This window comes from Alosa pseudoharengus, unplaced genomic scaffold (genome assembly GCF_046254945.1).
Source record: "Alosa pseudoharengus isolate Yale_2024_CS ecotype anadromous, Long Island Sound unplaced genomic scaffold, YU_APseudo_1.1 YU_APseudo_1.1_scf_21, whole genome shotgun sequence".
Lineage (NCBI taxonomy): Eukaryota > Metazoa > Chordata > Actinopteri > Clupeiformes > Clupeidae > Alosa > Alosa pseudoharengus.
In genome coordinates, this window is record NW_027468674.1 from 14,656,684 (window position 1) to 14,684,501 (window position 27,818).

Genomic DNA, 27,818 nt, shown 5'->3' on the forward strand with positions numbered 1-27,818 from the left:
ACAAGGTAGCTTTAACAAACTTAAATGGGTCTTTATAGAATGCTAGTCGGGCTCGTGATTTCTTCTTCCTATTTTTCCTAATATTTTCAGCTCTTCTTAGCACTACTAACCGCTCCCTCACATCTGCCTGTAGACAGTCAATACCTTCCTTCTCATCATCTGTAGCTTTTCTCCACTGCTTCTTAAGGTGCCTCCTCTCCTTGATAAGTTTATCTATCTCCTGCTGGCGCCTAGATTTAACTACCTCATGTAGCCGTTTTGTCCTTCTCTCAATAGTCCCAAATCTTTCCTTACCATAGCTATAAATAATGTCTCCCATTTTCTCTAATTTGCTTTCAGCCGTCCCCTTGAGCTGACCCAGGATACTGACCAAATCACTATTAACATCTTCCCACATTCTACATTCTGCTGCGCCTGGCCATCTAACCCCAGGCCTATGACCATTAATCTCCCTCCTTGGCTGACTGGCCTCTCTCTCTGCCTCAGTGCTAGAACTTACCTCAACAACAGGGGTACTGATGTCCTGCGAACTGTGGGTTTCTTCCTGTCGCTGGACTTCAACCGACTGACTTGATGCACTTCTTAAGAAATAGCTATCAATGCGGGGACCCTGTGTTCCCTCTACCAAGCACTTCATTTTCCCTTGATGAATTTTCAGGCCCTTTAGACTTGTAACCTTCTGCCAACCACACACACACATCTGCAGCTTTTTCTCAGTTTTCTCTGAACTAGTGGCTTCCACAAACATGTTTTCCTTACTCGTAATCAAATTCGTTCCAGGGTCAGTAACCATGTCTATCACAAGTGAGTCATCTTCCGCCCCTGCTCTCGCTGACTCTAGGGGTATTTTTTCATTATGTCGTACTGTAGCTTAGTAGGGTGCAGCCCATAGCTTAGTGAAGCCTGGGCTACTGCCACAATGAGCTGCTAACCCATTGTAGCCCCGGCGGGGTCTATTCCCTCCTGTCAGCCGTCTTTCCGTGCTGTCACAAGGTCTTTCCCTAGTTGCCAGCTGCCCTATTCACAGCAGTCACTAGCCTACGCTAGCTTCAGCATTACATTAATACACAGGATTAGATGTTAAAATCCCTTGTGCCAAAATTCAAGGTAAAAACACATTCAGAAGCCCCTGCTCAAGTTTACATAATAACCAGTCTTCAAGTAGTATTCCAAATTGACAATAAATAAAATAACATTTCTTATAGGGAAATTTGTTTAGTCTTTATGCAAAAAGAGAATAGATGGAATTAGGATCATCATAAGTCATTGTCAGAAGATTAAAATGTTTTATTATTTCAGAAATAGAAAAGCTGGTGGAAAGCTGTTGGTCTTCATGGAAGGAATGAAGGTCCACCAACTCTATTCTGTTAATCAAAGTAACAAAGGGGGGCGAACCCCTGGTATAATGTTAAATCATATTATTTGTTACATTTGTTACCTTGGGTTACAGATTTTTTATAATTTTCACTGTCATTATTTGATTAATGTTTTATTTGAATGTCCCTTTGGAGAAAAAGAGTCTGCTAAGTCCCAATAACTGTAACTCTAATGGTTAGTGGCATTTATATGATACTAACCAGATACTTTCCCAACAGATACTTGATATGGTGCTTTCCTTTGCGCATATTTGGATCTATGCGCAAGGGGGGAGTAGGAAAGAGGAATATTTTTATTGAAGGATTTTCATAGTTACAGGAAGTTATTGATGATAGTCTAACAAATGTCATGTGTATAGTCATAATATCAGGAAAGTGATAGTGTTGTCTAAACCATTAGGACACATATCGGTCCCAGAAGGATCATAAAAACACTTAGTTATTGATTACATTGATATGATAAAAATAAAAAACCTTGGAAGTGGTTTGTAGGGGTTTTCAGATGATAAGGGCAAATGACATGCTAAAAGGGAGAATTGGTAAAATATGTGCCTCAACAGATTTAAACTGGTCTGATGCCTTACACATTGCTTCGATGCAAATAAGGTCACAACAAAACCAGAGTAATCACTTTTTGCACTAAAGATAAAAACTGAGAGATCCATCAGAGGCCCACCTTTGGATCAGCTCCGAGGACAAATTAGAAATGATATGGAATAATTGTCATTAATTCACAGAACAATTTATAAGCAGGAAAAAGGACTTTCGGAAGGACCTACAGGAAAAGAGTCAACAACCTACAGTATACTACCTGGGGACAGAAATGGTCCTGGCAGTGGTGAGTATAGTGTTTTTGGCATGTATGCTCCTGTTCCCCTGTTGATTGTAGACTTCCAGGCAAGGAATCCAGTGAGGAAGGGGGGACATTGTCCCAGCAACATCTGCCCTGATAATAACCAGGGAATGGACAGAAAACTGCAGAGATCCCAGTCCATGATATACCACCAAACCACCAGAATCTGGAATATTGACGAATCTTCCAATATGAAAGAAGTCTGTTATGTGCTTGGAGCACTAAGAGAACAGGTGGCTGCAACCTTCTGGGTAGCTATGCACCACTGGATGATGTTGGATCAGATATTAGCCAAAGAAAGTGGAGTGTGTGTCAACATAGGAGTATATTGCAGTATGTTTATTCCCATAACATAGCTATGGCAAAACTAATAATGATAGAAAGATAGTTTAAGGGGGCATTAGGAGGATTAGAAATATGGCTAGCACAAATAGGAATAGTTGTAGGAATAGGTTTGCTTGTATTTGTGCTTGTTTTCTCTTTGTTTCTTCCTTGTTTGAGATCCATAGTGCTTAAAACAGTGGCTGGGAGAAATGGATCACAAATGCCACTGCTGTTGATGAATGAAGCAAATGGCAACCCTTGTGGAAGGAGATACTAGTGCCAGGACAGATGACAAGGAAATGGAAACATGACAGTGATGCCAGTGATGCCAGAACTGATGCTCCTCATAGAGGATTGGAGAAAGGAGGAACATTAGGATACAGTATGCTGGTTGGAAGCAAAACCAGCTCTTTTATTGATGAAGTGGGATTGGGTGTGGACTCCACTCCGTCCAACAGCCAAGCCACCAATGTTCTCAGAGCATATGAGATGGAGTACGGAACTAAGACAATGGCTTTGGTTTTTGTGAATTGCAACATTCGTAACATACTTCACACTTGAAGCGCAGCATCCAACATTTGCTAATACATCTGCGATTGCATTTACACTCTGCCATCTCCAAGGAACAATGGACTAAAAACTGTGTGTAATAAGAATGTATTATTAATAGTTTGGTGTTACTTTGTTTTCAGAGAAGAGGGTCATTATAGCATGTAACCTATCTTCATGTAGAAGCGTAGAATATTATAGGACTAGCCCTATCTGAAAACACCCATCAGGAATTCTTATGTGATCTGTTTGCTCATTTGATGAATTTATGGGGATGGAAAAGCATATGTGTAGTTGAAGGAAAGTTTCTCCTCTTGCTTGTTGTAAACAAGTGTTGCTGTACAAACAGGACAGTAGAAGAGTTTCCCTTATGAAGGTTTTTTTCCTCTAAAAACAATGGAAAAAAGAGGTTTTCCCTTAAGGGTTTTCGCTTCCACCGAGAGGATTTGAAACTTGCCATTCTAATTGATAATAACACTACACTATTGGATTTGATTTAAGTGAGGGTTGGTTCAAGGGTGTAATAACAGTACTAATATAAGAGTTTTATGTTTATCAGTGGTATTGGGGACAATTGCTTAATCTTATAGTTGCTGCTGTGGTAACTGGTTTGCTTAGCTGACTGTTTGTAGTGTGACTCAGCTTAGCAGCTGTATTTTCTTGATAGTAGGGGAGGTGTTAAAATAGTGATAAATGTTTGATCTTGCTGCATAAGTGAGCACTTCATGCTCAAAGGGGGGAATGTCGTGGCCTTTATTGAAATATATCCTTTAGTTTATATATATTTTATGTAGTATCTTTATTCTGTGTAATATCATTGTTTTGTGAAACTGAATTCTGTAGTATGTTCAGTGTGGGAAAGGAAGACTGGTTTAAGTGAAAGAGCAGACCTGGCAGAAAATGGCATAGATAAGGTTTGGTGACAGGAAATGTAAGCAAAACCTAAAGAATGGCACAACCTAAAGAATGAAGGAATAACAGGATGAGAGGGCAAAGGTGAAGTACCATACGTTACTTGGTCAGTTATCTATAAACAGAGTGGGTGCTGTCTGGGATGACTTGAAGGGGTATAAAGGCTGGACAACAGCCAGAGGATGTTAGCCTATCTTACTTTGCTTTCACTTACTTGCTTTCTTCACTAATGCTCCGGAGTGCATTAAAGCCATCATCTGCAGTATACATCCATGGTGTGCGTACTTCTTTTGAGTTTGTATTATTTAATGTGGATTTGACACCACAGCTATTGTCAAGGTGGGACAGGGCAGAGTGAAGTGCCATAGAGATGGCATCCTCTGTGCTCCTCTTCTGACGATGATGAATTCAATGAATAGATTAAAGATCCTTTGTACTCGTTTCAGCTACAATTGTTTAAAAACATTTGTACTGCAGACCTATGTATGTCATCATTTAACATTAATTTCAACTTGCAATTGAAAGTAAGGAAGGTAGAATAGTAATGATCAATCAGGTCTGGATTCAGGTACTGCCGTAACATGTTGATCTGAAAACTGAAATTAGCTTTTTTTTGCACATAAATCTTGAATTTTATCAACCCAAATGAAGAGAAAAATCACATAATGAGTCAAAATATGTATGCCAACACCAAACACCACATATGCATCAGTAATAATAAGGTTTGGATTATTTTCTGGGCTCTTATGAGTGTTTTAACAAAAAAAGCCAATAGGCGGAATTTCCTTTTTTTCAAATCAGAGGTCAACTTTGAAGGCCTGTACAGCCACAAAGCTACAAGATCCAACTTGCTATCATACCATTTTATACTCCAGAGATATGTAGCTTTCAGAAAAATATAGTGAGAATTTGCCCCCCCAAGTGTTAGTGACGACCCCCTGTGGCTCATGGACTACAAAGGGCAAATTAGGAATGTGTGTGTGTGTGTGTGTGGGGGGGAATCTGTGTGAAGAATGTGTGTGTGTGTGTGTGCGCGTGTGTGGTGTCCTTATGCAACCCGAAGCCATAGCAACCTGTATAATCTGTAATGAATGTGTTGAATTGCCATGCATACCGCATATGAGAGGGGTTTGTGTTTCCACATGCACCCTTTAGACACAACTACACACACACACACACACACAAACAGTCTCACGCCCTTTCCTTTACCAGTGTACCGGTGAAAGTAAGTAAACATCCTGAGTCATTGTAATCTCACCACGCCCCACCCTCCCTCTCTCCCTCTCTCTCTCGTGCAAAGTTCACCTCCCTATCCACATTTTTCAGAGCCGAGCAGACACACACAGTAACCATGCTGATCTCTGTGCTGCTGTTGTGGTTTGGAGTTGTCCTCCTCTTCTTCTTCCTCATCAGGGTGAGAAGACCTGAGAACTTTCCTCCTGGGCCCAGAGCACTTCCTCTGCTGGGAAACCTGCTGGAGATCAACCCACACGACCCAATAAAGAGTTTCAAGAAGGTAAATATCCACACACACACACACACACAGGGGGATATTCCATCAACCTCGCTAATGAAGGCGGCGCTTAACATAAATAGCCTGGCTTGAACTAGAGTAGACTTCCACTTGGGGCTGAAGCCGTTCCATTAACTCAAGTTAGCGGCATCTTGGTCTCGTTTATTCAAGCGAGGTTAAAGTCAGCTTCATCTCTGCTCGTGCACGAGGTAGAACAGTAGACCAAAACAGTAGATTGACGAAAAGAGGATATATGTCGTAAAATTAATACAATACTAGACGATTTCTGTTCGATTTGGCAAGCGCCATCTACAGGATTTTCATCGAAAGTCATCAAATTTTAACATCGAGAGAAAAAAATAGATTGCCTACAGAAATGGGAGAATAATGAAAGCATACATTTAAAACAACAATGCTAATGGTTTTGAAATCAATTGCAAGTTTGATTGGCTTCACTCTTGAACACATAGGTCTACAGTCTATGCTTGAACAAAACGAGTGCATGAATAAATAGTATAAACTCAAAAACAACTTATGGATATGCATATAGATATTCAAAACTATCTATAGCCTAGCTTACGTTCTTAGATTAAAAGAGTTCATTCACTCCAAATTATTGTCTAGGTGTAGGTGGTCATAAAATAAATTAGTATCAACATAATAGGCTATTGTCTCCCATAAGTCCCAAAGTGTTTTGAAATAAAATTATCTGAAATGCAATGGCTTTCAATTCAATTTATGCCTAATATCTGTGTAGCACACAGTTGATTTGACATTCATGAACAATCGTCGACACATGAAGAAGTTTTAATTATTAGTTGCCTAGGCTACAGAATAATTATCCTTGGCTTGCATCAGATATAATAGGCTATAGCCCACTGGCAAAGCTGTCACTGAACAGCCTACCAAATGTGCATGACCCTTTATCAGCAGTAGACATATGACATATGTCTTTCAAAGATTATAACTAAAAAAAGCCATTATCAAGGTGATAAACAATGTAGCCTTAATACTTCGTATGGGAAGCGAACCTGCGAACACGCAAGAATGTAAATCCTATCCTATGCCGTCTCGCTGCACGTTACACCACCACCGAACGTAAATGACGCAGAGTAGCACGATTCCTAGAACCACACGCATGTTAAGTTAAAACATTTTTAATCGTATAATCTTCATACATTCTTTGGAGCTAGTGAATGTGTAAATCCATGCTTGGTGCACTGTCGGAAAAAACATTTCTATAGGCCTACTTCTATTTTTGAAGTAGTATGCTACAGGTGACGAGAGCACAGGTTGACGGAACCATCTTTTTGGACTCGTTTTCCGACTGATTGTTTTTTTTTGCAACACAGCTTAATTTAGCTTGAAAGTTAACCTGCTACGGAGCAGGTTAGTTCTGTAGCATAAATTCCCATGGTTACCAAGCTGGGATTCACGTTAACCTCATTAATGGAACGGAATTCTCACTAAAATTAGCGAGACTTATCGAAATAAGCCAGGTTTGGCCTTTAGCGAGGTTGATGGAATACCCCCCAGTTCACTTCTTTATTTGTATCCACTATTGGAGGTGCAATATACGGAGCCCGGGAGAGCTCACTCTAAGTGATATTTTTTCTGGTTGTGATAATTTGTGAGCACATTTTCCTTTAATTGAGCCCTCCAATTAATAAAACGTGAGCACGTTTTCCTTTAATTGAGCCCTCGAATTAATACAACGTGACCCCGTTGTAGGCCTAAATTGAGCTCTTGAAATATGTATTTCGTGCTCACATTTAGTAATTCCCAACATTTTCTCATCGCTCGCTGTGCTGTGGTGGCAACTTCGTGTTACCTTGCATGGACTAGGCCTACAGCTGTCTGTAACAGTTCATATTGGTAATGTGATGATAACCGTAGGCAGCTAATTAAATACTTTAGGTGGTCATGGTTTATAGCGGACTCTTTGTAGCAGGGGCACCTGTGGTCTCAATCGCCAGCTATGGAGACCCATAATGGGAAAATTCTATAGGCTACAAAGGCTACTCGGGCTCTGTTGTAATGACCGGTTTCCACTATCTCCTGGATTGTTGACTTAACTGAGGTCTAGAAGGCAATCGAAGCACATCACAGCGACAAGCTCCCAAACAATTACAACACGTAGACCTAGGGGATATTCCATCAACCTCGCTAATGAAGGCGGCGCTTAACAGAAATAGCCTGGCTTGAACTAGCGTAGACTTTCACTTGGGGCTGAAGCCGTTCCATTAACTCAAGTTAGCGGCATCTTGGCCTCGTTTATTCAAGCGAGGTTTAGTTCAGCTTCATGTCTGCTCGTGCACGAGGTAGAAAAGTAGACCAAAACAGTAGATTGACGAAAAGACGATATATGTCGTAAAATTAAGACAATACTAGATGATTTCTGTTCGATAGGCAAGCACCATCTAGGATTTTCATCGAAAGTCATCAAATTTAACATCGAGAGAAAAAATTAGATTGCCCACAGAAATTGGAGAATAATGAAAGCATACATTTAAAACAACAATGCTAATGGTTTGAAATCAATTGCGAGTTTGATTGGCTTCACTCTTGAACACATAGCCTACAGTCTATGCTTGAACAAAACGAGTGAATGAATAAATAGTATAAACTCAAAAACAACTTTACCATATATTCAAAACTATCTATAGCCTACGTTCTTATATTAAGAGTTCACTACAAATTATTGTCTAGGTGTAGGTGGTCATAAAATAAATTAGTATCAACATAATAGCCTATTGTCTCCCATAAGTCCCAAAGTGTTTGAAATAAAAGTATCTGAAAGGCAATGGCTTTCAATTCAATTTATGCCTAGTTTTTGATCTGTGTAGCACACAGTTGATTTGACATTCATGAACAATCGTCGACACATGAAGCAGTTTTAATTATTAGCTGCCTAGGCTACAGAATAATTATCCTTTGGCTCATCAGATATAATATAGCCCACTGGCAAAGCTGTCACTGAACAGCCTACCAAATGTGCATGACCCTTTATCAGCAGTGGACATATGTCTTTCGTCAAAGATTATAACTAAAAATGCCATTGTCAAGGTGATAAACATTGTAGCCTTAATACTTTGTATGGGAAGCGAACCTGCGAACACGCAAGAATGTAATTCCTTTCCTATGCCTTCTCGTTGCACATAACACCACCAGTGACGCAGAGTAGCACAATTCCTAGAACCACACGCATGTTAAGTTAAAACATTTTTAATCGTATAATCTTCATAAATTCTTTGGAGCTAGTGAATGTGTAAATCCATGCTTGGTGCACTGTCGGGGAAAAAACATTTCTATAGGCCTACTTCTATTTTTGAAGTTGTAGGCTACAGGTGACGAGAGCACAGGTTGACGGAACCATCTTTTTGGACTCGTTTTCCGACTGATTGTTTTTTTTTTGCAACACAGCTTAATTTAGCTTGAAAGTTAACCTGCTACGGAGCAGGTTAGTTCTGTGGCATAAATTCCCATGGTTACCAAGCTGGGATTCACGTTAACCTCGTTAATGGAATGGAATTCTCAATAAAATTAGCGAGACTTATCGAAATAAGCCAGGTTTGGCCTTTAGCGAGGTTGATGGAATACCCCCCAGGTTTGGCCTTTAGCGAGGTTGATGGAATGCCCCCCTACTGTTGGTACAAATAGGCTACTGCGTATTAGTAGTAGCCTAATACCCACCCAATACAATAAGGTTCCCTCTAGCGCCCGATGGGCCTCACCATATAACCCACCCGCACACCAATGATGCACACAACGAGGTAAGCTTTGATACGGACTATAAAAACGGGAGACATAAACAGTGGCGTTCACGATGCTCAGCTTCTCAGGCTATGTAGCCCAGCTCACACCGTTCGCGATAAACACCACAGCTCTGCATACACTTGGACCTCAACAAACACTCAAAACTTCGGCAAACATTCAGCTGGACGATGATGGCAAGGGGCCTGTGCAAACACACACAATCATCTGCTCTCCCACCTACAGCCTACCTAACGGGGCTATATCCAGGTGCACTGCAATCAATGAGATTCCCTCTACGTCACTACAAGCGACACACCTCCCGACATCATTCCCGGGGATACCCCTTAACACCACACTACGTTTTTGTGCACACAATTTAATTTCTTCGAGCCCACGTTTTAATTATTCGTGGGTGCGTTTTAGTAGATCGAGATCTCGAATATACTATAACGTGCTCATGTTTATGTGTCAAGACAATATTGAGTGCACGTTTTACAAATTGTGGCCACGTTTAAGTAGATCGTGCACACAATGTTCTATAACCATGTTCACAAATTGTGCTCTCGTTTTAATAAATCGGGCCCTCGTTTTAGTAAATCGTGCGCTCGTTTTAGTAAATAGTGCACTCGTTTAATAAATTGTGCCCTCGTTTTACTATGCTTAAAATGAGAGCTCAATTTAGTAAAATGAGCTCACACTATAGTAAAACGAGAGCACAATATAGTAAATTGTGCACACGATTTAGTAAACCGAGCGCACAATTTAGTAAAACGAGCGTACGATTTAGTAAAACGAGTGCACAATATAGTTAAACGAGAGCACAATTTAGTTAAATGAGAGCACAATTTAGTAAAACAAGCGCACAATGTAGTAAAACGAGCGCACATTCTCTCAACATGCAAAACATTTTGCGATGACCCCTCTAGGGCTCCATAGTAATAATTGCTCAGACAAGGTTCAGTCACGTGATTCTGTTGCCAATAACAAAGTAGCAGCACAGCAGATGTTAAGGATATACACAACGCATCCTTCCACCAATGCGACGACTTCCAACAATGGATGACATTTAACAGTATTTAGCCAGTTGTTTTGCTTTCACTTTTGTAAATCCAACAATCCTGAGATCGCTAGTGACCAGCCTAAGTACGTGGCCCAACCTTCCAAGTATGAGCACAACATATCGGCACTTGTAACCAAGACTACACGTCTGCTGTACAAGACGCTGATATTTCACCAGCTTTGTTAAATACTGTAGGCTTTCTCTAGACATGGATCAAGACAACAGCCTACTTCCAGTATGAATACATTCTTATTGCTCTCATCAATGATCAGGTCTGATGGCATTTGTGTCACAAAACACAGGCATCCCACATGGCACAAAGAAAACATTTGGGGCTTAACAAAGCACTTAATATGTATTAACTACGACGGAGTATTAGGGCCACACATGAAGAAAAACAATATTTTTGCCATAGCGAGATTAAACTTGACATGTCGACATTAAACTCGACATTTCGAGAATAAAGTTGAAATAATATCATATCTACTTTAATCTTGACGTGTCGACTTTAAAGTCGCATGCTGACATTAAACCCGAAATACAGTTTAAACATAGCCTAGGCCTACAGTTTAAGCTATGTAGCCTACACTAACACACAATATGTGACATGAATAATAGGCCTACTTCAAATAGGTGTTATTATGACCGCCGCGCAGCGAACCATCGTTTTTCGTTTTGATCTGTAGCCCCCCCGTTGGACTGGACCCCCCGAAAGGAGGGTAGGGCAGACAGTTTTCTGTGAATATCTCGAAAACCGTAGGGTTTAGGAGGACCATTTTTTTTGTATGTTGATCTCAAGGGGCCATGTCAACCCATTCCATAACCACTCATTTCATGTATAGCGCCACCTAGTTAAACACAAAAAAGTAAAAATGAGGTGTTTTCATCACAATATCTCTGGCTGACAAGGTCAAAACTGCACGAAATTAAAAGTGTAGGATCATTATGACACCCTCCGAATGCATGCCAAGTTTTGTGTACTTTCGTTCCTGGGGGGCCTTACAATAAAATAATTTATGTGTACATTTAGTGACCAACAAGGATTCCCGGGACACTGAAAGACCGGGGTACACAAAACTTGGTGGGCATGTACCCCCACATGGATAGCATGGAACCGGCAGACACAGTTCTCTGTGAATATCTTGAGAACTGTAGAGCCTAGGATGACCATTTCCGTATGTTTGCCTCCAGGGGTCATGTTAACCCATTTCATGTGCACACATGTGCACAAACATACACACACACACACATACATTCACAGTAATCATACGTATGACACATACTCACACAGTAGACATATGTACGCTTGCATGCACAGGCACATACGCAGGCACACACACAAGCACGCACACACACACACACACACACCCACACACACAAACACACTCACACACACACACACCCACACACATAACATAAACATAACACAAACAATCAAGAATTTCTCAGAATTATGAACAGGCAAGATGGAGGTGGAGTTGTATAAAATTAATTTTACATGTGAAATCTATGAACTAATCATGTTTTGGTACTTGTTGTCTAGCAGATACCAGTGAGAATTGAGTGTGGATAATGCAATTTAGTGAGACAGTTAGAATCATATAGGTCTTTCAGCGTGATTTCTTTTTGTGGAAAAAATGTGCTGGACTGGGCGGCGGTCATATTTTGTACCGCTCTGCGGTACATCTAGTTTCAGATAGATTGCTAGATTGCAGATATTCAGATAGATTGATCATTGCCGTCATCGTGAAGCGCTATCTCGCGGTTATGGAAATTCCATGCACTATGCCATTTATATAGCTAGAATAATACATGTTTCCAATGATATAATGTTTCTATTACAAAATGTTATTTCCCTCTGTTTTACATGGGTAAGGCCACCGCACATCCAAATAACTGCCCTTTATGACCCACAGGCTGTCACTCTCCATAGGTATGATGGCAAAACTCATTTTTCTGCTTTTCCATGTCTCACCTGCAATAAATATAGGAGGCTATAAACACAGATATGTGTGCATTTACTTAGAATACATGGGGTTGCCTGGTCGGGAGGACAGCTTCATTCGTCCCTCCATAGACATTCAGCAATAGGCTGTTTTGCATCCATTACAAACAAACATGCAATGTGAAAGTCTGCGATTGGGGAGAGCACTTAGTATGCCTAGTCTAGTGCATAAGCATGAAGTTGAACCTTTAGAGGAAAAGCACTCTTTAATAAAAGGCATACAATAAATAAATAAACCGCTAATGACGTTTACTTTTGACCATTGCATTTATCGACTGTAACTCCGTGATAAAAGGACCTACCTAACAGGAAAGTATTTGGCTGAGCAACGGAGGTTAAATTCTATGTTTTGTCCACATGATGTAGGCCTAATCATTGTTGCAGTTGAAGAAAACTGGAATGTTTCATTTGTCCTCCTTTTCAATCGTCCCGAGCGGTCGCTCTCTCTCCAAACTAACTTTATTCTCAAAATGTTGAGTTTAATGTCGACACGTCAACATTAAAGTCGACATGATATCTCAACTTTATTCTCGAAATGTCGAGTTTATTGTCGACATGGCGACTTTAAAGTCAACATGTCGAGTTTAATCTCGTCATGGCAAAAATATTTTTTTCTTCACGTGTGGCCCTAATACTCCGTTGTAATCGACACTGTAGGTGTATTAGTCCTAAAGTTATGAGTGCCACGATCATTATTTTCAGAGCACACACACACACACACACACACACACACACACAAACTCTTAATCTACAACAGAGTTTCTAATCTACAGAGATTTAGCCATCTACGACTACTCGGGGTCACTTGTTAATCTGTGAGTGAACACTACATAGACAGATAGATGGTGGTGAGAAACACTTTGCCCTTGAATTAGACCTCAGTTGAACTTATTCACCCCAGTTGAACATTAAATAAATGTGTGTGTTTGTGTGTGTGTGTGTGTGTGTGTGTGTGTGTGTGTAGTTGGCGGAGCGCTATGGTCCTGTTTACAGTCTGTACATTGGTCCCCGTCCTGCGGTGGTGTTGGCCAGTCAGAAGGTCATCAAAGAAGCTCTCGTCACCAGAGCCACTGACTTTGCAGGACGACCAGATCACATGTTGATTTGTCATATCATTGAATGCAAAGGCAAGGCAACACACTCAGACAGACACACATGTTTACACATGCTTACACACACACACACACACACACACACACACACACAGTGTGTGTGTGTGTGTGTGTGTTTTCAAATGGTTTAATGCTTATGTGATCTGTGAAAGTGCAAACATGTTTAATGTTCCATAATGCTTATTTGTGCATTTCAAATATGTTGTTGTGTTAAAATTACTGTGCTTGTAGGCGTGATCATGGCAGATTATGGTCCTGCATGGCAAGAGCACCGGCGCTTCGCCCTGACCACACTGCGCAACTTTGGGATGGGGAAGCGCTCCATGGAAGAGAAGATTCTAGAAGAAACCCAACATACCTGTGCTGAGCTAGAGAAGCATGCAGGTGCTCAAGGGATAAACATGCGGCTTTCTGATTCAATAGTCAGCTTTTATGCATTTACACCTACAGTGTATGTGTGTGTGTGTGTGTGTGTGTTTTATGGTTGTGTGTGTGTGTGTGTGGTTGTGTGCAGGGTGCGATTTGTGTAAAAACCAGAGGGGGATGATTGTAGTAGAAGTTTGTAATCCCCCCCCCCCACCCCAATAAAAAAAAAAAAATGAACGAACGATTCATAGCCTAGTAATGTCATGGCTAATAATACCCTACAATATTTTTGCCACCTTTGTAACATTTTAGTTTTAGTTTACCGTGGTGTATGACTTTAAACAGCGAGTGTGCTTGGTATGATGATCAGCTCCTCTAATGCAGGGTAGGACTACGTTTTGACAAGCATACAAATTCACCTTGTTCTTGCCCCATCTGAAATGACTTCTCTACTTTTGCTGCCTCCATCCTTTCTGTATTTGTTGTGTAAAAAAACGTTGTATATGATGGCACTGAAGTTTTAAGTTAGTGAATTGGCTAACAGTGTTAGTTGGTAACCAAATAGCCTACACATTGCGCTACACGCTGCGTAGGCTATGTGCATTCTCTCTCCTGCTGATTTGCGTTCAGTAGCCAAGTGCGTAATATTGCAAAAGTTGAAAAAAATAAATGTGTTTATTGTAGCCTACAGAAAATAAATAGCCTATCATACTGTCAGTTAATTGCCTACAGTGCAGTGAAGAGTTTGGAGAGTAAAGTAATAGGGCAACTTGAAGTTTTATGAAAATAATTTACGAACCAGAACATAAAGACCATGAAGCTTCTATTTCTTGCAGCTGTTAAAACACCCGCTAGATAGTTTAAATACCCACCAACATTCGTTTTTTGTCTAAAAGTTATTTGTCTACTACTGGCTAATTATGAGTGCTTTCTCGTTCGTCCTCCGCAAACTACAGGTGTTTTGGTAGAGAGCCATTGAATAAGCGATGCCAAGCAATTTCTGTAACACTTTTTGTGACATTCAGCAAATATCTCCTCATTTAATGTAGGTTCCTTCGGACAATAGGCCTACGTTCTACTCTACGTGCAGTTGTCCTCCATCTCAGTTGCATCAGTTTTCTAATTTTGAAGGTTCTAAAACATTATTATGTTTCACTGAATCCTTCTCGTTTTCTTTCTTTTGTCCAGCTAACTTTTCCATTGAACCTAGCCATTTATGATGGATTACACACTCAACATTCTGAAATGTCCTGCACGATCAAGGCCAAATTAAGTTATCACGCAGCCACTGTGTCAGCAGCATCAGTGCTGACGGTGACGGTGCGTTTCTGATGTCAGATTATTATGTAGGCTAGCCTACTAGACTGTTCTCACGTTGCAGTGCTTTACTATGAAGTAGCATTAATCAATATGAGGGGCAGAGGGGGATAAATGTTGTCCCCCCCGACGATAAAAATAATTTAGCAGAGGTAGGGATAGGAAAACCAGAGGGGGGGAAATCCTCACCATCCACCCCTACAAATCGCACCCTGGTTGTGTGTGTGTGTGTGTGTTGCAAACACTTTAGAACACTTATAACACACACGCTCTCTCTCTCTCTCTTTCACACACACTCTCTTTCTCAGGGAAGTCTATGGATCCTCAGCATCTCTTCCACTTTGCTGCCTGTGACATCATCTGTTCTGTTATTTTTGGATCTCGATTTGACTATGATGACCCCTACTTTAAGTCCATCATCATCTTCATGGAAGAAGCGACTAAAATAGCTCTAGACCCTTGGGCAATCGTACGTTTCTTTTGTACATATATTGACATTATTTATCAGATAGTTAAATATTCATATTTGTTCCATAAATAGCAGGGCTGCATTCATTGTTTGCCTCAACAAAACTACATTTAGGGCTGTGCCACCACAGAATAATAGTTATTATCATAGATATTTTGGTTACACTTTACTTGAAGGTATCTACAAAAGAGTGACATGACACTGTTATGAACGTGTTATAAACATTATAAACAAATCATAAACGTTTATGACAAAACGTTTCTGTCACTCGCTTCTGTCAAGTGTCATTCGGTTTTCGTCATGACAAGTTAGGGTTAGGGTTATGACAGTGTCATGTCAATCTTACCTAAACCTAAAGTAAAGTGTTACCCATATTTTCATCATTTCTGTTTAGCTCCCTTCACAGTTTTGACACTACTAATATGTTACCTCTTCCCTCTTTTGATGCAGCTCTATGAAATTGCTCCATTCATTAAGAATTTGCCTTTACCGTTTATTAAACGGGCGTATGGTTTAATCAGCCGGATCAGAAGCCACATCCTAAAAGAAGTTGCAGAGCACAAAGAATCGTGGGAGTCTGGAGAACCTAGAGACCTCATTGACTGCTATCTGGACGAGACTGAAAAAGTACGTAAATAGGGCACTAGCAAGACAAATTAAATTTAATGTGCTCTTAAATGGTATTTCTACATTGTCTTCTACATTGATTACACAACTGGCTACAGCTTCCATGTCACATTTGAGTCCATGTGTCCACAGTGACCTGAGTTCAAATCTGACCTGCGCTTCCGTAAAATTTTAGTGGGGCTACATGCCCACCAAGTGTCCCTGTGTTTCAGTATCCCGGGAAAAAATTCAGAACGTTGACGGAAAAAAAATATATATACATACACACAAAATGATATATACTATGTATATAAAAACTATATGACCGCTACGCTAGCTACTAATAATTAAAGGCATAAAAGCTCCAAAAGTATTACAAAAAAAAAAAAAAATATATCGACTACATGTCTGCCCAATATACACTGTATGTCCTGTGAAATGTCTGTCTGTGTGTTTTAGAGGTTAGACAAAGGAACCACATTCGAAGACAGTCAGTTGGCATCCACCTTGTTTGACCTGCTGATTGCTGGGACAGAGACTACTTCCAACACACTGAGGACAGCAACACTCTACCTCATGACACACCCACATATACAGGGTACAAGCTCAAGCTGCACTTCAATAAAGGGGTAACACTTTACAATAAGGGTACACAATTTAGCATTAGTTAAGTATTTGTTAAGCATTAACAAACACTTAATTCATCATTATTAAATTTGTTTTCAACATTACTTAAAGATTAACAAATATCTTTTTCCTGATTAATAGATAATTTAGTAGGTGTTATCAGTGTGTTTTCCTTTGTTATAAATGATGAATTCCTAATGTGTACATACTGAACACATGGTGAATTCATAATGAACTAGAGATTATGTCAATGTTACTTTAGGTGAATACCTCACTTATTTCATTGGCAATTCAATGTTATTCAGACTTCATACATATAGGCCTACTGTTTGCCAGCTGGTAAACAGTACTGTGTGCAATGATTAAATCTCCTCAGGCACCTTAGAGACCCCGGGTGGGCTCTTTTCCAGATGTTGCAATGCAGAGGCCTGTGTGTGAACACGTCATGAAATCACCTTTAGTTATCGATTTTGTGTACTCCTAAGTTGTTAAATTGGAGTTCATCATTACTTACCACTTTTGTGTTCTCTGAAGTAAAGTCACATCTTGATACTCATTTGTACGCCGGCAAGTGCAAAAAATTTACATTTGCGGTTGCAAATTTACAAAGTGTAAAACAATTTACGTTAGCGGGTGCAAATTTACAATGTACAAACACAAAATTACATGTCATAAAACAAAATTACAATGTAAAACAAATGTACAACCATGGGTTAATTCAAGTTTCGATACAAATGTACAAACAGCAGAATCTGACAGAAATTGTAGGTACATATGAATAACATTGAATTGCCAATGAAATAAGTGAGGTATTCACATAAAGTAGCATTGACATAATCTCTACTTCATTATGAATTCATCATGTGTTCAGTATGTAAACATTAGGAATTATGAGTTCATTTACTGCTTGTACCTTATGAATTCATCGTGAGGTGAGTATGTACACATTACGAATTCATCATTTATAACAAGGGAATACAGACTGATAACACATACTAAATAAGACTATTAATGAGGAAAAGTATATTTGTTAATCATTATTGTTGAAAACATACTTAATAATGATGAATTAAGTGTTTGTTAATGCTTAACTAGTACTTAACTAATGCTAAATTGTGTACCCTTATTGTAAAGTGTTACCAATAGAGGTTGGTTTGTAGAAATATGTTTCGGTTATTCTTTACATCTCTCTCTCTCTGTGTGTGTGTGTGTGTGTGCATGTGTGTGTGTGTGCGTGTGTGTATTCATGTGTGTGTGTGTGTGTGTGTGGATGTGTATGTGTGTGTGTGCGTGTGTGTTTGTTGCATACATGCAGAGCGCTGCTACCAGGAGATCGAGGAAGTGCTAGGCTCTCGTGAGCAGGTGTGCTTTGAGGATCGCCAGTCCATGCCCTACGTCCAGGCCGTGATCCATGAAGCCCAGAGAATGGCTGACACTGTTCCTCTGAGCGTGTTGCACAGCACGACCACCGACACAGAAGTCCAGGGCTATAACATTCCAAAGGTAGCTCTCTCTCTTTCAGCACCACAACATTGCGACTCATACATTCCTATGTTATCGTTAGCTTCTTAATAAGCGAAAGTGAGAGTGAGGTTTGCTATAGCAACAATGGAATACGGTTCAACATCAAGCAGCACTGTTCTAAGGGCCTTTAGGAATAATGTAAAGAGTTTTGCCCTAATGGAGTTGGATTGCTAAACGCACCTCATTTCTCTCTCTCTCTTCTCTCTCTCTCTCTCACTCTTTCTCCTCTCTCTCTCTCTCTCTCTCTCTCCAGGGTACGTTGGTCGTTCCTCTCCTGTCCTCAGCGCTACATGAGGAGGGTCAGTGGAAGTCCCCTAATGACTTCAACCCAGAGAACTTCCTGAATGAGAGGGGGGAGTTTGTCAAACCTGACGCCTTCATGCCCTTCTCAGCAGGTAGCACACATATTTCCTCGCTTCCATTATTTTTTTAAGACGGTATTGAACTCCTATAAATAAATAAGTCTTACTTTTTCTGTCGTTTATCGCCGTGTTGGTTTAGTAGACCAGGTAGTTGTCAATTCTATCCAGCTTTCATTGAGGTCAATGTTCTTATTATTTTCCCAGGCTCTCGCGTGTGTCTGGGGGAGGGGCTTGCTCGCATGGAACTCTTCCTCATCCTGGTCACATTGCTGCGTCGGTACCGTTTGGTCTGGCCAGAGGAGAAGGGAGCTCCTGACTACAGCGTGGTGTTTGGAGGCACACAGGCACCCAAACCGTTCCACATCACCATCCATCTAAGGGAATCCACAAGCTAATGCCAACTGAATGTTCCAAAGCACATTTTACTTTTCATGTCTTTTATCACCATGTTGGTTTAGTATTTCAGATTGTAGTGAAATCTATCCAGCTTTTGTTACAGTGAATCTTCTGATTATATTCTCAGTCTCTTGTTATCTTAGAGGGCGATCAGACAGGCTTCCCTTTGCCGCTTATAAAAAGTGAGGTGCACTATGTTTTCAAAAGTTCAACTCAAAGCGGAAAAGCGCCCGACATCATTCTTTTTTTTATGCAAACATAGTGCACTTTGCGTTTTACAAGCGACCAAGCGCGTCCTGACTGATAGCCTTAGCTGCTGTTATTAATTGCCACGATATGTGCTATGCTATGCTCCACATCTATGCTATGATCTGTAGTCAGAATGGGCAAATGGAATATGGACTCAAACAGCATTACATTTGCACAAAAAAATGTCTTAAGGGAAGATTATATGTTACATAAATTACATAGAGAAGAGTCCCTTGTCACTTCTGTTAATAGAAAAATGACATTTTGGGAGGCATATGTAGCTGATTCATTACACATTCTAAGAGCCTTAAAACCAGTTTTATATGACATAAACATGTGTTTTGCTTGCATTGCACTTGAGTTCTGACAGTTGTATAGTATACCAATTTACTAGATGTCATAAATGGTGGCATGTTTGTAAATATTGTGTTGAAAATGTTCTAATGTCAATTCCATATCAATAAAGGCTTTTATGAAGTGGCACTGAATGCTTTCTAAACTGTTTCAACTTGATTATGCAACCGTATAATCATATAACAGTATCGTTCAAAACTGCCTACACAAAATGTGACATATCACTGGAGCTTTAAATAAGAGGACTGTCCTTAAGCAAAATAGTTGAGTTAGAAGCTAATTAAAATATTTTGGGTTTTGGTGCCTAAAAAGCAATTGCACTACACAAACTCACACAGATCTCAGCAGATCTTTTCTACCGTTACTAAAATTAAAATCACCAAAACCTTATTTTTCTAGGAGATTCGTTTCAATACTTGAAAAGGTTGGAATGAAGAACAAAACTTTTGCAATGACACTGGTGGCGGCGCTCAGTGATCTAATAATCATTAACATAAGGTCCCTTTCTCTATCTGCCACACGAGCACACATACCCCCCCTTGTGTTGCCCCTTCCTCCCTCTCTTCCCCCCTCGTGTTGCCCCTTCCTCCCTCTCTCCCTCCCTCGTTTTCCCCTTCTCACCCACCTCTCTTCCTGTCTTATTTTCCCTCCCCTCCTCACCTCTCTCCTCTTTACTGCTACACCATTCTACGATTACCTTTGATAACCTTATGGAGCACATGTCAGGCAAGCTAGTTGTAAACACACACACACACACACACACACACACACACACACACACACACACACACATACACACATAGAGAGAGAATCACAGAATCCGAGACAACAGTGATCCACACAGCCACACACAGTAACCATGCTGATCTCTGTGCTGCTGTTGTGGTTTGGAGTCGTCCTCCTCTTCTTCCTGTTCAGGGTGAGAAGACCTGAGAACTTTCCTCCTGGACCCAGAGCACTTCCTCTGCTGGGAAACCTGCTGGAGATCAACCCACAACAGCCACTAAAGACTTTGGATAAGGTAAGGAGCACCTACATGCAAAGACACACAGACAGACACATTGCAAGTTAGGTGACTAACTCTAATTTCCTGAATTTCTGAACTTCTGTGTTTATGCAAAACATCTGCTACATTTACACTTGACATAGCTATTGTCTAGAAAACCAATTTGATCACAATATGTTATTAATGTTTCCAGTTGATACTAATGAAGTCAGAGTTGGTTTATTCTGAGAATGGGCATGTTTCTGGTTACAGTGTCAGGTGGAATGGCTGAGCCCGTATAAAAAAATACTGAAAACGGAAAAGAAACAATATTTACACTTGTCAAGAAGAGTCAACAGTCAAACAGTACTTGCACTTGCATCTGTGATAAAGTCCTTAATATTACATAAATAAACATATTTTTGCATGTTGCTATGTATTGTGCAACATGTACTATATATAAATCAACATGTATGCATGTTAACACAATGTACATGATTTTGGAGGCTTCATCTAAAAAGTTGCACCGTTAATTTTTTTATTATTGAGAGAGAGTTCAAGGTGCGCTGCACTTTTCATGACTGGGGTCTTTATACTCAAAGTTCAGTGAGATTTCAAAGTTCATTGTTGTCCATGTGAATATGTAAAGGGCCTCAGCTGTATAACCTCAGCTGTATGTCATTACATAATACTCTTTTAATGGCAGGATTGGTGGGAAAAGTCAGGCCTTCTCCAAGCTAAAGGAACGTTGTCCTAACAGCTAGGGAATTACGCCCAACTCACTACAAACGAACAGAATGAGTGGCATGTATTTCCTGAATAATGCTTCATGTTTTTTGCCCTGTGTAAGTTCAGTTGAGTTCATATTATCTGATAAACTCAGTTGAACTTCATTTGTTGTATGACAAACAATGGAGACAGTCTGGTACACAGTATATGACTGAACTTACAGTGAATTGGCAGGAGAAAGTCACAAAGCAATACTTTAAAATGGAAGAACTAAAGTGTTCAATAATCTTGTTGGAATCGTATTATTAAAAGACAGACCAAAACACTATAGATATAAAGGGTCAGGGACGTTGGACTGTATGTATACTCTTTTGATCCCGTGAGGGAAATTTGGTCTCTGCATTTATCCCAATCCGTGAATTAGTGAAACACTCAGCACACAGTGAGGTGAAGCACACACTAATCCCGGCGCAGTGAGCTGCCTGCAACAACAGCGGCGCTCAGGGAGCAATGAGGGGTTAGGTGCCTTGCTCAAGGGCACTTCAGCCATTCCTACTGGTCGGGGTTCGAACTGGCAAACCTTCGATTACAAGTCCGAAGTGCTAACCAGTAGGCCACGGCTGCCCCCATAACTGACGTGGTAAAACCACTACTGATTATAGGGGCCCAAGGGGAGAGAGGGCCCTTGAAAAGTCTGGAATATATTTTATTTTACCCAGGTTGAGGAACACGAGGGCCCATCAGGACTGCCTATGGAGGGGCCCAGGATCTTGTGCTACGTCCCTGTAGAGGGCCTTACATTTTTCAATGTCACTCAACGGCCGCTGTATTTCTACACATCCTTGGAAGTTTAGTGGTGCTCAGTTGTTTGCAATTCAGCAAAACTCTATAGCTTCAAAATGGCTTTATAGAACAGCAGAGACCACACAATAGGCATCATATGACCACATACGTTGCATCCAATATTTGAAGCTCAATTCGATTCCATTTAATTTTGCTTAAGAATTGATATGGTCTCCTGCTTACAAGAGATGTAAGTGTATGTGATAGTATTTGACTCTAGGCTATCACTCCTACAGTATTGCTTAAATAACGATAGTAAAAACATTAAACTAAGTCATTAAACAATGACTTGTCATTAAACTCTCTCTCTGTGTGTGTGTGTGTGTGTGTGTGTGTGTGTGTGTGTGTGTGTGTGTGTGTGTGTGTGTGTGTGTGTGACGTGTGTGTGTGTGTCTGTTCAGTTGGCAGAGCGCTATGGCCCTGTCTATAGTCTGTATTTTGGTCCTCGTCCTGCTGTGGTACTGGCCAGTCAAAAGGTCATCAGAGAAGCTCTCGTCTCTAAAGCCACTGAATTTGCTGGACGACCAAATCACCTGATGGTCTGTCATATCACTCAGTGCAAAGGCAAGGCAACACACACACACACACACATACACACACACACACACACACTGGATATGTAGGTGTACTAATCAAGTTTCATATGTGTGTGTTTCCAATATTGTTGTCACTGCATGAATAAATGACAATGTGTGTGTGTGTGTGTGTGTGTGTGTGTGTGTGTGTGTGTGTGTGTGTCTAGGTGTGGTTCTGGCAGATTATGGTCCAAAGTGGCAGGAGCACCGGCGCTTCGCCCTGACCACGCTGCGTAACTTTGGGATGGGGAAGCGCTCCATGGAGGAGAAGATTCTAGAAGAAACCCAACACATCTGTGCCGAGGTGGAAAAACATGCAGGTACTAAACAGCAACTTGATTCAGGCAGCTTTTGTCCACCAGTGTGAGGTATAATGCAAAATGTTGAAAATATGCTGGTATCACAACTTACTATGACTATGTCCACTAGGGTGCAGTATAATACAAAATCTGTTTCAGCAAGTAAATATTTTACAACAAATGACAAATCTATAATATGTACCCCACCAAAACAATTAGGGATTTGTTTTATCTATTTATATCAATCTATATCCTTCGACACCCCCCACACACACACACACACACACACATATGAGTGAAGTCTCTCTTTCTCCCTTTCTTTCTCTCTATCTTCCTTTCTCTCTCACACACACACTTTCTCTTTCTCTCTTTATATTATTTCTCTCTCTCTCTCTCTTTCTCTCTCTCTTTCAGAGAAGTCTATGGATCCTCAGCATCTCTTCCACTTTGCTGCCTCTGACATCATCTGTTCCATTATTTTTGGATCTCGATTTGACTATGATGACCCCTACTTCAAGAACCTCATTCTCATGATTGAAGAACTGACTAAATTGGTCTTTGATCCCTGGGCAATAGTATGAGCCAATTCTTGATCTTGGTGATATGCTTTTTTGGGTGCCTTGACTGTTTCTTGCCTACATTTTTTTTGTTGAGATTGAATTGTTACAAACAATGAGATAAATGTTGCAACTACATGTTGTGTTTTTTACTGTCAGTAACATTTCTTATTCTCTCTTGATGCAGCTTTATGAAATTGCTCCATTCATTAGAAGCTTGCCTCTGCCTTGTAAGCGGGCATTTGATTTACATGACGGTGTTCAGGGCCATATACAAAATGCGGTAGCTGAGCACAAAGACTCGTGGGTTTCAGGTCAGCCAAGAGACCTAATCGACTGCTATCTGGATGAGTTAGAGAAAGTAAGTTCATGGGACAATATGAGAAGTCAAATGATGGCAAAGTCATGCAATGGAAAGTATGGAGCTTACTAAGACTTATTAAAATGTACACTGATGTGTGTTTGTGTGCCTGTATGTGTGTGTGTGTGTGTGTGTGTTTGTGTGTTTTAGAGGGCAGATAAAGGCACCACCTTTGAGGACAGTCAACTGGCAGCCATGTTGTTTGACCTGCTGATTGCTGGGACTGACACCACCTCCAACACACTAAGGACAGCAACACTCTACCTCATGACCCACCCTCACATACAAGGTGTGAGCTCAAAGTCAAACTCATTGTTTTTTATGTTTAGCAGTATAGTGTAAGTATACGTATATATACTCTTTCTGTATACTGCTTCTGACTACCTCATCATGCCTACCATCACCTACCATCATGCCATGCCAAACCTATATTTGTGCAAATTCTAGACATCAGATATAGAGCTATGACATTACTTAGTCCATCAACAGATAATTTACAGATGGCTTGCTGGAAATTCCACTTTAATGTTTTTAATGTCTACTGAGCATTACTTTAACCAAACTGAACCCCCAGCCAAGTTATAGCCAACACATGACTATGTGTGTATCCACTGTTAGTGTATCCACTGACTGTGTATCCACTCCTCAACAGGATGTTAATGTGTGTGTGTGTGTGTGTGTGTGTGTGTGTGTGTGTGTGTGTGTGTGTGTGTGTGTGTGTGTGTGTGTGTGTGTGTGTGTGTGTGTGTGTGAATGTGTCTGTCTGTCTGTCTGTCTGCCAATACACTCAGAGCGCTGCTACCAGGAGATCGAGGAAGTGCTGGGATCTCGTGAGCAGGTGTGCTTTGAGGATCGCCTGTCCATGCCCTACATCCAGGCGATGATCCATGAAGCCCAAAGGCTAGCTGATACGGTCCCCCTCAGCATGTTTCACACCACAACCACAGACACACACATCCAGGGATACAATATTCCCAAGGTAACATTCACCATTCACTGCCATCATTGTAACTTGGTTGCATTGTTGACATTACAGGTACTCTTCCCGTGCATTGTATTGTGTTTGTATTGTATGCATTCCACTGTAATAACTTTAATAGAGCACCACCTGTGGTGCAAAGTGGTATTACAAGAGAGCTGCCCCAGAGTGCCAGCAATCTAGACCATTGTTGATGATTTTTGTACAGCCACAGCATATTCTGTGTTATAGCTATGAACACGTAGAATAGCTCGATTAAAAGGTGAGACTTTAAGCTCTCGGTGGGTGCAAACTGTGTATTTCTACACGCCTCTGTTCCTGAGAAATTCCAAGCTAAACAGTGGCTAGTTTTCATCAAAATCGCTGTTTTTTTTCTAGAAATGGAGATATAACGTCTTTCATGAAATATGAAGTGTTGCCTGTTACTTACTTCTGTAAACATTCCGGGAAGTGATCACCGAGACCTGGCGAGACTGCCACCTAGTGATAGACCCACGAAAATGGCCTGGTTTTGACCTGACGTGCATGCGTCACTGATTCGACCCAAAGCGGCAATCGAGTTATGATAAAATGTCCAGATTGTGCGTTTTCATGAGTTTCACGATCGTCATATATTTTATTTCCATTCATCACAGAGTTCCCAAAATCACATATAAGGTGTATTAGAGTGTCTAGTTTCATAATTAAAAAAAAAAGCTAAATACGTAATATTACGTTTTTGGCACTCAATGAGTTAATCCTGACTCAGTAGTTGTTTTGTGTTATGTCTCCACCTCTGCAGGGCACGGTGGTCATTCCTTTCCTGTCCTCAGCTCTACGTGAGGAGGGTCAGTGGAAGTTCCCTCATGACTTCAACCCAGAGAACTTCCTAAATGAGACGGGGGAGTTTGTCAAACCTGACGCCTTCATGCCCTTCTCTGCAGGTATATCTGCCCTGTTGGACTTTACATATAATCACCAGAATGACTGGACTAATTTACAAACATTACAATGTGTTAAAACTTACATAACATAAATATTCATCTGCATGACTGTATTGTCAGTGCTGGTTTTTACAAGGGCAAATCTGATTCTCTCAGGTTCCCGTATGTGTCTGGGGGAGGGGCTTGCTCGCATGGAACTCTTCCTCATCCTGGTCACATTGCTTCGTCGCTTCCGATTGGTCTGGCCAGAGGAGAAGGGAGTTCCTGATTACCGCATGGTGTTTGGAGGCACACAGGCACCCAAACCGTTTCACGTTGCTGTCCACCTGAGAGGGGACAGGAACTAATGTCTGATGTTTTATTTTCTGATGTCCACAATTCTGATCCCTGAAACGTTTTGTGAAATTCAGCAAATTGCCCCTCATGGTCCTCTACCTGTCCGTTTTGTGTTCCCCCCCCCCCTACCAAAAACAAACAAACAATCAAACAGAAAAACGAACAAAAAAACACTGGTGTTTGTACACCATCCTGAAGACTATTTCTAGAAACTTTTCTACCCATTTCTCTGCCTTTTTCCCTACCCATTTCCCTAACAAATTTGCGGCTAAATCACAGCCGTGATATCCTTAACCAACACCACTCTCACTTGTAAACAAGCATTTTGTACTTCAGGGACTTATTTTCTTATGCCACTCTCATTGCTTAAATACTTATTTTAAATAAGTGAAACATCATTTTGAATATGGAACTAATAAATAAAACTAATATTTAAATATGAAAATATTATTTTGATGGATCTTATTTATTTATTGATGAATAGCACCCCTCTATACATTAAGTCCACATCAAAAAAATGTGTAAGATAATGTAAAGTAGAACATTCTCGAGTAGCACTGTACCTGTACCTTTCTTTTGTATCCGTCACCGTCAGTACTCTGTGACCACGGAAAACAGAGATCTATTAAGTAAAATTACTTTTACTTAAACTTCTTCATCCTAAATTTTTACATACAACAAGCATAGGTGCACATTTGTTGGTGTTGAATGTAGGAAAACACAATTATTGCCACTTCTTTGATCATTTTATTTTACTTTTAATATTTTAATGTATGTTTTCAACAATACAGAATAATATTAGAACATTGATCTTACAATGGCAACAACACGTATACAAATCAAGCAAAACTCTCGATTAAGGTCTTTAAAAAATAAAAAAGTGCAATCCTCCCTTTGCCCAATAAAAATGATGTTCCAGGATGATTGTCATCACATTGTGATATTCCTAGCATCAGGAACACACTGCTGCTGAGTGTCCATCTGTATTAGAGACAAGGGAGAAAGACAGAGGGGCAATTCCATGGAAAATTAAATTTTTTGTAACATCCATAACGCCAATAAAATGTGATGGTATGGTATGATGTGAATGATTACATGAAATTTGAGCATTTGCTATTTTTGGCTGAAGAATGTAAATGAGAAAAAATGCACAAAAAATGAATGTTATCATTCACATCATACAAATGCCAAGGCATTTCACTGGCGTTATGGATGTGACCAGAAGTCAATTTTCCGTGGAATTGCCCAGAGGGAGAGAAGGAGAGCGAGAAAATGGAGAGGATGGGAGAGAGCTGAGAACTGGAACTGACCGATCCAAAGATTGAGTTGAGTGGTGCCTGAAGATAGAATGTAAATCTGAAGGCAAACACACCAATGCATGAAACTGTTTTTTGAAAATGTTTCAAATATGTTTGTTTTAGCCTATCTTTAGGTTATTGTCCACACATTGGCAGGCCAGAAATAAACTAATGTCCATAATTTCATTACTGGTTTAACGGCT

General features: G+C 40.4%; 2 protein-coding genes across 2 annotated transcripts; both read left to right on the plus strand.

Moving 5' to 3' along the window:
* The first annotated feature begins 5,338 nt into the window (after nucleotides 1-5,338).
* On the plus strand, nucleotides 5,339-19,859 carry LOC143137689 (cytochrome P450 2F2-like). The gene is made up of 9 exons (XM_076297990.1): nucleotides 5,339-5,530; nucleotides 13,313-13,475; nucleotides 13,692-13,844; nucleotides 15,452-15,612; nucleotides 16,063-16,239; nucleotides 16,678-16,816; nucleotides 18,161-18,348; nucleotides 18,623-18,764; nucleotides 18,936-19,859. The coding sequence occupies exons 1-9, from the start codon at nucleotides 5,366-5,368 to the stop codon at nucleotides 19,124-19,126; spliced, it is 1,479 nt and encodes a 492-aa protein (XP_076154105.1). The 5' UTR covers nucleotides 5,339-5,365; the 3' UTR covers nucleotides 19,127-19,859.
* Nucleotides 19,860-20,577: 718 nt separating this feature from the next.
* On the plus strand, nucleotides 20,578-26,658 carry LOC143137691 (cytochrome P450 2F2-like). Its single transcript, XM_076297991.1, has 9 exons — nucleotides 20,578-20,751; nucleotides 22,689-22,851; nucleotides 23,030-23,182; nucleotides 23,576-23,736; nucleotides 23,906-24,079; nucleotides 24,230-24,368; nucleotides 24,871-25,058; nucleotides 25,840-25,981; nucleotides 26,138-26,658. Exons 1-9 carry the CDS (start codon nucleotides 20,590-20,592, stop codon nucleotides 26,326-26,328), a joined length of 1,473 nt encoding a protein of 490 aa, XP_076154106.1. The 5' UTR covers nucleotides 20,578-20,589; the 3' UTR covers nucleotides 26,329-26,658.
* Nucleotides 26,659-27,818: the final 1,160 nt, after the last annotated feature.